The 12,716-nt window shown below is 48.6% G+C and overlaps 1 protein-coding gene across 1 annotated transcript in view; it reads left to right on the forward strand.

The window, feature by feature from the left end:
- The window catches only part of hectd4 (HECT domain E3 ubiquitin protein ligase 4), a 167,118-nt gene that overhangs the window by 89,280 nt on the left and 65,122 nt on the right, over positions 1-12,716 (forward strand). Inside the window, exons 35-40 of the mRNA XM_084328500.1 lie at positions 5,488-5,641; positions 6,267-6,547; positions 9,884-10,073; positions 11,668-11,749; positions 11,855-12,057; positions 12,299-12,434. Coding sequence (XP_084184626.1) covers positions 5,488-5,641; positions 6,267-6,547; positions 9,884-10,073; positions 11,668-11,749; positions 11,855-12,057; positions 12,299-12,434 — 1,046 coding nt within the window. The remainder of the gene's footprint in view (positions 1-5,487; positions 5,642-6,266; positions 6,548-9,883; positions 10,074-11,667; positions 11,750-11,854; positions 12,058-12,298; positions 12,435-12,716) is intronic.

Raw genomic sequence — 12,716 nt, forward strand, 5'->3', positions numbered from 1 at the left:
CGGTCAGGCAAGCGATACCAGAGTCTTAAGGCGAGCACAGAAAGACTCAGAAGAAGCTTCTATCCCCAGGCCATCAGGCTGCTAAACGAACAATAAACACTATGCAACAACCATCAAATGCACACAGCACACACACCCACACGCACACACTCACTTAAACAAACAACACACTGCAGCACCCACTCTCCACACTTTAGATCACACAAACACACTTTATATTTATTGATAAAGGATTTGCACTACAACTCGTACACCTACTGTAAATTGTACCTAAATTGCACCTCATCCCATTTCTGCCTTGCACTATATAGTATTGTATATTGGTACACTGCACAGTATTGTATATTATATGGTAACTCAGTTACGTCTATTCTGCATCGAACATTGTACATATGTCTAAACTGAACACTGTGACCTCATTTTTTTTTTTTACTTCTAATTTACATGCTATACTATGTTATTTTATTTCATACTTATCTTGTCTTGCACAGTCTCTGGAGCGTAACAGTAAGAAGCATTTTGTATAAAAGTATTCTGTACTTCTGTATGACAACTATTAAAGAAACTTGAGAAACTTGAACAGCGCAAGGTACAACACAATATGGACCAAGCAACTGCGAAGGATAACTCGTAGTGACGTACCCACGACACACACCTTCATAACATCAATCCCTGTGACGCCCGGGCCAACCTGGCATTTCCCCCCCAAAAAAGCACAAAGTCCTTCAGGGCACCAGAACAACAGATCTGCGCCCCGGCGGACAATGGGTTAACTGACCTGGTCCGGCGTGACCAGAACCAGTCTTGTGTCCTAGTCACGCCGCCATCCCCAGTCCTAAGAGGGGGGTAGGTACGCGTGTCGATCTAAAACATCACAGAGGGCGCCACCAAGACGGTCAGAACATGAACGCACCGTGCCCGGTGGCCCACCCCATGGGTGTGAGACCCCAATGTTTCAATCTACTCCGTCATCTCCCCCCAGAGATGAGTGAGAGTTTGTCGAGACTAACCTAGTACACTGGCGCTCGGAAGAGATAAAATCTCCATCCCAGTCGCTCTACAAAAAAACGCAGTTTTTATAATGAGCAACCAAGGCACGCCAGCCCATGCGTGGTTTCACACTGAAAACACCCAGGGCCAGCGCCATGTACATGTCGAGACCCAAAACACATCAATGGTAATTCTAACAAGAAACCAGATAACGTTCCCTCCACGCCGCCTGGGACGAGCGGCAGGAAGCTGGCCAAAAGACACAGATATGGGTCCCATATGACGCGTCTGAGGGAAAAAACCCTGTCAACATAGCTCTGTATAAAAGAGAGGAGACGGGGAACCCCCAGAGAGACCTCCCACGTGAGTAATAATTGAAAAGATATATGTAAACATTGAGCCACGTGACCAAAAGCTCAACACATATGCAATAGAGAGCAGAGCAGAAAACAACAGTTTCCAACGCACCGCATAACTCAATCTTGACAATGACAGCGGTCCACAACATAGAGCCTGAAAAAAACTCACGGAAGTCTCACGACCAATAGAAACACGCCCAGTGACGTATTCTATGGCTGGGGAAATTCCGTGACCCACCTGCCCAAATATGGCGTGGGACCAGGGAACTCCCCCCCCCCCCCCCCCCCCCCCCCCCTCTCCCCACCGTGTGACGCGCTGACCCGACAGCGTGACAGGAAGACCGAGGAACAGGAGGTCCAACCCCCTGGCCAATCAGTAAAAAGGGGGGGAGGGGTTTATCAGTTCACCCCCTTATGACCCCATACCCCGGATATAAACAAACAAGCAGCGCATGATACCAGTTATCTAGCATGCTACATGAAAAAGCATATACCCTCTAGGATAAGCTCAACCATTGCACGCCAGCCACAGACGATAAACTTGTTTGTGAAAAAACGGGTTTTTATACAAGGTTTTAGGCTCATGTGGGAACACGTCACCCGTGTTTTCATACTTCACCAAGTAAAGAGAAAACAACAGTCGTTTAAAGAGAGGGCCAAAGACCTCGGTACAAGCTACATATATGATTACTTCTGCAGGCTAACACTCTAACCTGGTTGTGGACTCTATGCCATGTTTCCCAAACGTAACAGAATACACACAACCCCCTCAGATAAAAAAGGTAAAGTTCACTCTTACTACTGCAAGAAGAACACCGTCTTCTTCATGATGAGGGAAGACGAGCCTTTCGACCGAGTGCTAGCCACAGGCCTTGCTAAGCACACATGTATAGCAACCAGAACACAATTTTCAAGAAAACTGTCCTACTCCCTAAGCAAACACACAACCCCACAGCTAGGTGAGGGTTATACATCGTATCCCCAATATATAGTGAATAAACACACATTTTGTAACAAAAACCAGTCCCTCACCAGGAGGGATTTTTTAATTTAATAACAAAATCATATGTTGGGGGGGACGGGGGATGTGCAGAGCGCCCGGAGGAACGGTTCTGGGGAGCCTGGTCACGACGATCCCTACAGTTACCTCCGGGCGTGGTGCGGCTGGCTGCAGCGGTCGAGGCACTCCCTCCACTCCTGGCCTTCTTCGCCGAAGGTCCAGCAGCGGCGGCGGTGGTGGCGGAGGCAACGGTCGCGGTCCTCTGCCGGCGTTGCTTCTTCCGGATATCACCGTTGGCATCAGGTCGGGGGAAATGGGGTTGGAGCACGGAGCACTCCTCCGCCATCTCCCTGCAGGCAGCCGTCATCTGTTGCATGGCCGACCCGAATAGCCCAGCATCGGAGAGGGGGGCCGTGAGCAGCGGAATCCTCCTCTGTTCCGGCACCCACGCCTGCTCCAGCTCCAGGTGGCTGCAGCTGGGTTAGGTGCAGGATGGCTCCAGCCGCCTGGGCGTGAAGGTATCGTTGATGGTCATCCAATACCGACCCGCCCGCCATCAGCCCCGACATGTAGTGCGCTAGCTGCGCGATGTTGGAGGTCGCAGCTAGGCTCTGAGTCGCGGCGATGTACACCTGGTCACTCCAATTAGCCAACTGCCTAGCCGATTTCCCTTGCGGAACCGGCTTTCTCAACGGCTCCCACACCATTTCGGGACAAAGTATGTATGCCATCGGGCTATCAAGTTGAGGCACCCCGTCCTTTAGCCCCTGGACCAAACCCACCACCCGCGTGACTGGCACGTAGGCGGGGGTAAGGCCAACAATGCGGGAGATTACCTGTCCCTGTGTCACGTAGGCCTCCATTGCTGGGAAGAATGGGCAGACAACGCCCATCTCTCTCACAGGACGACGTTGCCAGAGATGACCTATCATGTCATCAGGAACAGAGGCTGGCAGTGGCTGCGGCAACGCCACGCCATTAGCGGCTGCGGCGGCCGCCATGAGCTCGCGGAACAAGGCAAGCAACTCCCCTTGCATACCTCCCTCCACGTCACTCGTGTCCCTCACGTACGGGAGGCTGCCACGGGCGCCACCATCCGACGCGGCAGATAGCTGGGCATCTTGTCTCGGGGTCGGAGGTTCTAACCCAACCCTGGAGTACAAGGGACCCCAAGGAGACGCACCACTCCCTGCCACTCCCCAAGGGGGAGAGTGATACGTCTCTACTGGGGCTTCGAACAAGAGAGCTCTCGCCCCCTCCATGTAATCCTCAGTCTCCATCGGAAATGGAGACTAGGCAAGAGAACTCTCGTCCGGCTCCAGCACAACATCAAAGCCAGGCCGTTCGCCCCTGCTGCTCGCCGCCTTACGACGAGAGCGAGCTGAGGCGAAGAGTCTGCGTCGCAAATTCCCTGCCACCAGAGGAGCTGTCGGCCTGTCGGCCGACTGTCCACTGGCGGGGGGAACCAGGGCCGGAACCAGGCCATCTCACGGGAGATGGAGGCTCAACGGCCCCTCTGCGAGGCAAACTCACCACCGGGCGCCGCCCAGGTGTATCCGGCTGCCACGACCGCGGAGCCAGAGACGCCCCAAGACGCACGGAGGACGCGGCGATGGTGAAGCGCTGGTGAAGGGTGACGTTGCGAGCGTCCAAACCCTCAGAAGGTGCAAACATTATTTCTTAGCTTTTCTCGTAAAATTGCGAGAGAGAGAAAAATAAGATACAATGTCCACGTAGCTCCTTTCCAACAACTATTTCGGCACTAAACTCAAAGTGGTGTATACAGTCACTTCCACGGTGGTGAAAATAGGGAAGGAGCTCTTAGTATGGCCACGACCCCGCTTATGTAGAGGAGTGGATGTGGGTGTGGCCAGGCGGATGGGTGTGTACATGTGGAGAAAATTATTCAGTATTAGATTGATAAAGGGATGTGGTTCCACTAGAGTGCAGAGTGTAAGCTATACGATAATATAACAGCATAAACACAACAACCCAATATTTCAAATACCTCAATGACAACCCAACCAAAATGTAACTGAGAGACTTTAACTCGTGATCTTGTGCTCCGCAACAGCCGCGTCAACCAGTTGAGCTAAAGGGTCCGACCCGTTAGCAGGTACTGGTTGACTGCGACTGATGATTCTATAGTTTACATTTGTCATCCACGAATAAAATATTTTGAGCAGACCTGTCCATATTGCAGAATATTTATACCAGTGCCAGTGAAGATATTTTATAATGAACAAATATTTTGAGTGAGCAAGTTGTAGTTAATGTTTAGTTAGGATAATAGAACCTGCATTATCATATACTCCAGAATAAACGTTTCATATGCCTGCTTTCAGCTTTTACTTCTCACGGACCGACAACACGTTATAAATGAAACGTTTATTCTGGAGCATAAGTGTGCGGTGGTACAATTGGAACGTGACTGCAGTCAATGATAATAATAATAAACATATTTATATAGCATTATGATGCCTGCGTCTGGCAACAATTACTGCTGCCATGATCACCTGTGACGCTGGCATGATGCCCCATAGTGTTTAGGGCTTTGCGCTTAGTTACCACCATGTCTGTGAACACGGTAGGTGCGTAGCGTTAACTGCTCGGTGCAATTGGTCCCGGGCTTTGTGGATGGGGAGCATTTTTGGACGAGGCTCATTTGCATAGAAAGGGGACATGTTCCGCCCATATTACCTCATTTAAATACGCGCCAATTGCACCGGACGCAATGCTGACGGAACGCAGTACCCACCTCATCTCACCCGTTGCGCGTCCTCTGTGGAGGGCAAACTGAGTTTCAGAGCGATATGCACCGGCTTTGCATCGAAAAATGCCGTGCAAACCCTTTGTGGATTCCGCCCACAGTGTTTTGAAATGCATGCTAGTGTTTCTCCGACAGGCCTTCAATGTAGGTCCTACTGCACCACTAAAGTGAGGGGAACAGACGGAACAAATGATATGTTAACAAACGGGTAACGGCAGTAGTTGTTGAGTCAGCAGAGGATTTGAGGACCTAGGAGGGCATATCTATCTGGGTGGAGCTAAGTTCTCTGATTTCTATGGTTGCTGTTTTGATGGTTGATCGGTATTCTGTGTTGACCTCACAGTAATGTCTGCTCTTACTATTCAAAGGTGGCTCTACAGATGCAGTGCACTCTGGTCTGGCGCGGCAGGTGTCCAGTCTGTTGACCAATCACCTGGCCCGAGCCACAGAGTGCTGTGGGAATCAGGCAGCAGGCAACGATGCCCTACAGGACGTCCTCAGTCTCCTCAATGATCTGTCCAGGTAACCTATATCAATCTTTAATCATCTTTAATCACCTTTATTCCAGGGGGAGTGGAGGCCTAAAGGAGAGAGGAATGGGAACATAGCTAGTTTGAATTTGACTGTCCGGGAATCTGGGTGAATGATACTTTTCCTTCCCTCAACAAACACTGCTGATGTGCTCTTGAGCAAGGCATTTGACCCGTGGAGCTGCTCAGTGACCCAACCATAGAAAACTGTGCTTGCACTGGGCAGCTCCCAGGTGTGAATATGGATGTGAAGCAGGGGATTTTTTACTAAGAGCCTACATGCCCAGCAAATACCCCTTGGATGGGGCGCCCAAGTGGCGAACCATGTAACACGCTGCGTCGCGGCACGGCCGACCCGGGTTCGATTCCCGGACCCGGCGTCATTTGCCGAATGTCTTCCCCCCACTCTGTCTCCCGCTCTTCCTCTATCTCTCTCTCTCTACTGGACTGCCCAGTAGAAAAAAGCGATAAACGTTAAAAAAAAATCAAAAAAAAAAAAAAAAAAATACCCCCTGGATAGATGAAGGCAGAAAAACAACAACAAAAAAACTGAAAGAGTGGCCTAGAGATTATTATTGTGATTATTTGTGTTTTTCATGTTCGTTCTTTTTTTTTAGGAGCCACATAGGTAAGGCTATCCTGAGCCAGCCAGCCTGTGTGTCGAAGCTCTTATCCCTGCTGCTGGACCAGCGGCCCTCTCCCAAGCTGGTGCTGATCATCCTGCAGCTTTGCCGTGCCGCCCTGCCCCTCATGAGTGTGGAGGACTGTGGCAACGTGGCCCTGCCCTCCTGGAGCTACTCCATCAACACACTGGACGCTGAGCAGCAGGACGCCAGCGACCCCGCTTCCCGCATCGCTGCCTTACTGCTGGCCAAGCTGGCAGACTACGTGGTACCAGGTAGGCTTCTTCTTTGGTTTGACACTGAAAAGTCCAGTCCAGTCCAGTCCTGAAAAAAGTCCAGTGAATGGGCCCTCCCCAAACCTGCTTATTATATATTAAACATATGGCGGGGCCTAGGCTTGGGCGATAGAACTATATTATTATCGACTACGTATCACGCACGTGGCCACAATAATGGCCCTCACGTGTCCCCAATAATGGAATTATATTCAATTATGCAACGCCTGTTATGAATCTAGCTATAATAATAATAATAATAATAATAATAATGCATAGATTTTATATAGCGCTTTTCCAAATGCTCAAAGACGCTTAGTCAGCTATAGTCAGTCTCTCTTTCCCCTTCTCTTTTGCTTCACCACAGTGTTGCAATCAATAAAGGTAGCATTATGTGAGCCTACGTTCTGATCCTGTACATAACGCTGTAGCCTTGTATGCCGCATGTAGCCTAACTTAGTGGAGAACACTTTGGAAAGATGTCGGCTCTGGCTCTCGTTAGCAACAATAATGCAAATGCGCCTAATGTGACAGTCAAGGTTGACGAGACTGTACGAGGGCATTTACTAATGTTAGATACATTGGGAAATAAATGGTTTCTGTCCATACAGTTGAAAAAGCAGTTTCAAGGAAATGGTAAATACATTGTGTTATGTTCAAGAACGAGGAAACCGAAGTTTGCTTTAGGCTAGAGCCGTGTTTACTTTCACTTTAACACTGAACTCTGAGTCCCTCCTACGGTAGCCTCCTAGCTCTCCAAACTGCACAACGTAAAATACGATAAACAACAGAGTCTGGGGCGGCTAAGTGGCGCAGTGGGCAAGGCGCTCGCCACTAACGCAGGATATGCTGGGTTCGAGCCCAGCTCTTGGCGTTGCTACCGGCTTGGCTGGTCGTTCATACTAACACAATTGGCAGTGTTAGGGGTGGAAAGCTGGTGGGTGGGGATTGGATGTTGTGGACAGCGACTCCTACAGGTCGGTTGGTGCGCCTGTACAGCCGAATCAGGAAGTATCGGGGGCAGCGTCTCCCCCCCCCCCCCCCCCCCCCCTCAATGTACAGTTTTGCTTGTTTATACAGTGTGCCCCCCCCCCCCCCCCCCCCCCCCCCAACCACCTCCAATGTAGATTACCCAGTATGGTTGTCAATATCCCAGTGTACCCAACCCCCCCCACCCAACCTCCTCCAATGTACAGTTTCTACGTCAAATGTATATACTCCCTTTTCCTGACTCCTTCTGTATCACAAACAGTACTGTATTTGCAAATCTGGTATGTCATAAATGTATAGATGTAGCAGTACTGACTATCTGTATGTCATGTATGTCATATATGTCCTGATTAATTGAAAATGGGGGACCCTGATGTAAACAAGACGAAAGTCTTTCTCTGGTCTGCATCTCCTTAACAATTGTGTGTATTGAGCTGTACTGTATTGTACCCATTCTGCAATCTGTTAATAAAGTTTTCAATCAATCAATCAATCAAGCGTGAGCCTCCCACGTGTTACTCCTCGCCCCTGAGAGATCTCGCTCTTCAGGTGAAAACATGCGACAGCTGCCTCCTAGTGTACCGGAGGGGACGCGTCTATGCTTTTACCAACTCGTTCGTGTTTCCGGGTTCCCGTTTTGCGCTCTGATTGGCCACTGACCTACGCTAGTACGCCCCCCTCGTAAGTAGAGAGTCGGCGCTGCACTCAACCGATTCATTCAACAGGAAGCGATTTGCGAGTACAATACACCATCACGCCAGAGTGGATAAAGAAATGCTCCAGAAATGAATATGCGTAGGGAAAGGCTTAACAAGTCAGCCTCCAGAGCACACACACAAAAGCACACACGCATGATATCTGATTTATTAATGCCAAATAATGGACGACGACCGCAATTGGCACTTGAAAAGTGTAAATGATGGATTAGTCAGTAACAATTCATGACACCTTGTATAGCTCAACTGGTTAGTGCCCTGCCTGTGGACCATATGGTCCCCGGTTCGAATCTCTTGCTAACTTTTTTTGCTATCTATCCACTCTGGTGTCCCAAAAAGGACAATAACACCACCTTATGCATACTGCACCTTATGTGAATACTGTGATACTGTGAATACTGTATATTTCAGTTGGTTAGATCAGGGGTTCCCAAAGTCGGGGTCGCGACCCACAAGAGGGTCGCGAGCCGCCGCGGGGGGGTCGCCAGATGATTAAAAAAATAAATAAAAAATTGTTTTGCAGTCAGGCCACTGAACTTAGAAGCAGGCCAGGACAGTGTTTCTAGTTGCAGCAGCGCAATAGTTAGAGATAACCTAGGTGGGGAACAACCAGGAGATCACTGCAACTCACACAAGTTGGAGAACTATCTCTCTCTCTCTCTCTCTCTTTCTCTCTCTCTCTCTCTCTCTCTCTCTCTCTCTCTCTCTCTCTCTCTCTCTCTCTCTCTTGCTCTCACACACACACACACAAAAGGAGCCACATGTGATTGGTGGAGGCGGGACCCTTACAAAAAACTGTTGTTGCTAATCATTGACACATGCTAGCCTGTAATAATCCCCCCCAGAAAAATCTACTTTGCATTTGATATATTGCAAACATATGCCATCACACACACTGGCATTTAAAGGGTTAGAATTATAAACTTAATATGTGGTGTTATGATCAGGGCTGAAGTTGAATAAAAGATTGTATTACTTTCAATCTGACATTACAAAAAAACTGAAAATCCATCAAAATCAGTGTTGTTGCTAATCATACATATGCTAGCCTGTTTTTTTTAACAATAATTTGTGATGCCATCACAAACACTGGCATTTAAAGGGTACAAATAAAAAAAATGCCTGCACCAGAATGCAGGAAATGAAGTCTTTGTAACAAGAAATGTCCTGGTGGGGGACCCCTGCTTAAAAAGTGGCCTGACTGGGGCTATATTTTGCATTATATTTCCTGGCCTGAATGATTTCCCCAGTCCGGCCCTGGTTAAAAGCCTCCAATGCTTATTAGTGTGTGTGCGCGTTTGAACGTGTGCATGTTTCAACCATACATTTCCATTTATTAAAAAAAGAAAAATAATAATAAAAAAAAAAAAAAAATGTATTGTTAAAATATTTCTAATACAATTTAGGTTAGGAGTTCAGTAGACTTCAGTAGACTTCCAGTCAAAATCTTTCTAAATAAAAGCTGCAACATACGTATGCGCCTTTTCAGCTTTTTTTTGATGATAACATCATTGTTGTTTTTCTTAAAGCAATATCCTCAGTAGGGGAACTTCAACATCGCCCAAGCCTAGCGGGCCTCATGAGATCTATTGTTGCCAGTGCCCACATAATACTGTGTCCTCTCTGCCAGGCTGCCAGACCCTGCTGTCCCCCAGCTCCTCTGAGCCCGACACCAGCCTGTCCCGTGCCAGCTCCAAAGGAGCTCTGAAATCGGACAAGGATGTCGGGGAGGAGGGAGAGGCTGTGGATGGCAAGCTATCCATCTTCATCCACAAGAGGGAGGACCAGTCATCTCATGAAGTCCTACAACCACTGCTCAGGTAAGACTGCTTCTAATGTATCGATGCATCTATATCCATAGCCCATGTGCTGCACACAGCAGCATCACACCTGGACACGAGGCAGGGGAACTATGTGAGAATGCTGTTCATCGACTACAGCTCAGCATTCAATACCATAGTCCCCTCCAAACTCATAGCCAAGCTCAGGGACCTGGGCTTGAACTATGACCTCTGCCAGTGGGTCTTGGACTTCCTGACGGGCAGACCCCAGGTGGTAAGAGCAGGCAACTGCACCTCCTCATCCATCACGCTCAACATAGGGGCCCCCCAGGGCTGTGTTCTGAGCCCCCTCCTCTACTCCCTGTACACACATGACTGCGTGGCTCAGCGGAACAACAACACAATCATCAAATTTGCTGATGACACAGTAGTGGTGGGCCTGATCTCTGCCAACGACGAGAGGGCCTACCTGGAAGAGGTAGAGAATCTGTCACAGTGGTGTCAGGAGAACTGCCTCTCCCTGAACGTCAGCAAAACAAAAGAGATGATTGTGGACTTCAGGAGGTCGGGGGTCAAGGACTACAGCCCCCTCAGCATCGACGGGGCACCGGTTGAGAGAGTGAACAGTTTCAAGTACCTCGGAGCCCACATATCCGAGGACTTGACATGGACCACACACATTGACAGTGTTGTGAAGAAGGCACGACAACGCCTCTACTTCCTCAGGCGCCTAAGGAAGTTCCAAGTCAGTCAGAAGATCCTTAGGAACTTCTACTCATGTACAATAGAGAGCATCCTGACTGGCAACATCACCTCCTGGTTTGGGAATAGCACTGCACAAGACCGTAGCAGACTACAAAGAGTGACACGTTCAGCCGAACGCACAATTGGAGGGGGGCTTCCCACCCTCCAGAACATTTACAACAAGCGTGCAGGGGGGAGGCTAAGAGAATCATCAAGGACTCCAGCCACCCGAACAACTGCCTCTTTGAACTGCTGCGGTCAGGCAAGCGATACCGGAGTCTTAAGGCGAGCACAGAAAGACTCAGAAGAAGCTTCTATCCCCAGGCCATCGGGCTGCTAAACGAACAATAAACACTATGCAACAACCATCAAATGCACACAGCACACACACCCACACGCACACACTCACTTAAACAAACAACACACTGCAGCACCCACTCTCCACACTTTAGATCACACAAACACACTTTATATTTATTGATAAAGGATTTGCACTACAACTCGTACACCTACTGTAAATTGTACCTAAATTGCACCTCATCCCATTTCTGCCTTGCACTATATAGTATTGTATATTAGTACACTGCATAGTATATTGTATATTATATGGTAACTCAGTTACGTTTATTCTGCATCGAACATTGTATATATGTCTATACTGAACACTGTGACCTCATTTTTTTTTACTTCTAATTTACATGCTATACTATGTTATTTTATTTCATACTTATCTTGTCTTGCACAGTCTCTGGAGCGTAACAGTAAGAAGCATTTTGTATAAAAGTATTCTGTACTTCTGTATGACAACTATTAAAGAAACTTGATCTAGTTAATCAGAGCAAACCTATTGGAGGTTTCTCACTGCTCTTCCACCCTCTCTGACATGCAGCAGCTCAGAAGGACGGCCCTTCCGTCTCGGTACAGGAGCCAACATGGAGAAGGTGGTGAAGATGGACAGAGACATGACTAAGGTCAGGGTTTTAACATGAGGCTGTTTTAACCAGTAGCACTAGGGCTCATTCTACTTAGATCTGCCTGCCTAATCCTAACCCGCTGTCCCCTTCCTAACCCCACAGAGTGGGAGCTGCGAGGTCATCACGGAGGAGGCGTCCGCTGCCCTGCGGAAGGCTAATAAGTGGGCCCAGTCAGGGCTCATAGTGAGCGTCGGTCCACCTGTGGAGGCTCTGGCCCAGGAGGCCGCGGGAGGCGTGACCACCGGTGACAAGAAGAAGACCGCTCAGACCACTGCGTGCCGGGACAGAAATGCTGAGCTAGCCAGGTGACTGTAAACTGGTTAACTGATCACGGTGACATACCTGGTTGTACCTGAGTGGCCACCACGTGAATAGTATGGTCAATGTCCTGTGTCCACATTTTGACCCATGAATGGTACTGTATATTCAAACAACGTGAACCAGGAATGTCATGCTCAGGTTTGGATTCCTGAGCATGACGGATCCCCTCATACAGCTGTAGTTTAGACTGGATTGTGACCCCCATCCTCCTCTCTTCCTCTTCAGGTCAGACCCCATCAGGCCGTTCATCAGTGGCCATGTTGCCAACAGTATGGCTGCTGAGGTCATCGCCCTGCTGCACAGCCTGCTCACTGCTCCAGAGTCCAACACTGCTCAGATCTGGACCAGCACTGCTGAGAAGGTAAAGGACGACAACCGGGCCAGTCCCACCTGAGCAATGTTTATCCTTAGCAGAAATATCGGACAACTTCTGTGAATAGTTCATGATGTTGTAGAAGAGAAGTCCATGCTCCAGCAACAACAACGACAGGTGCAGCCTTAAATGTAATAGTACATCAGGAAGGAGGGCGGCGCGACACTCTCATATTTGTATACATATAAATTCTATTAATTGTTCAAAAGAAAACATGCTCTTTTTTCTTTTACAGTAGTTATTAAAAAAGCAATGCATGATGAGTGTTGT

This window comes from Notolepis coatsorum, assembly GCF_963971535.1.
Source record: "Notolepis coatsorum genome assembly, chromosome: 1".
Taxonomy (NCBI): Eukaryota; Metazoa; Chordata; class Actinopteri; order Aulopiformes; family Paralepididae; genus Notolepis; species Notolepis coatsorum.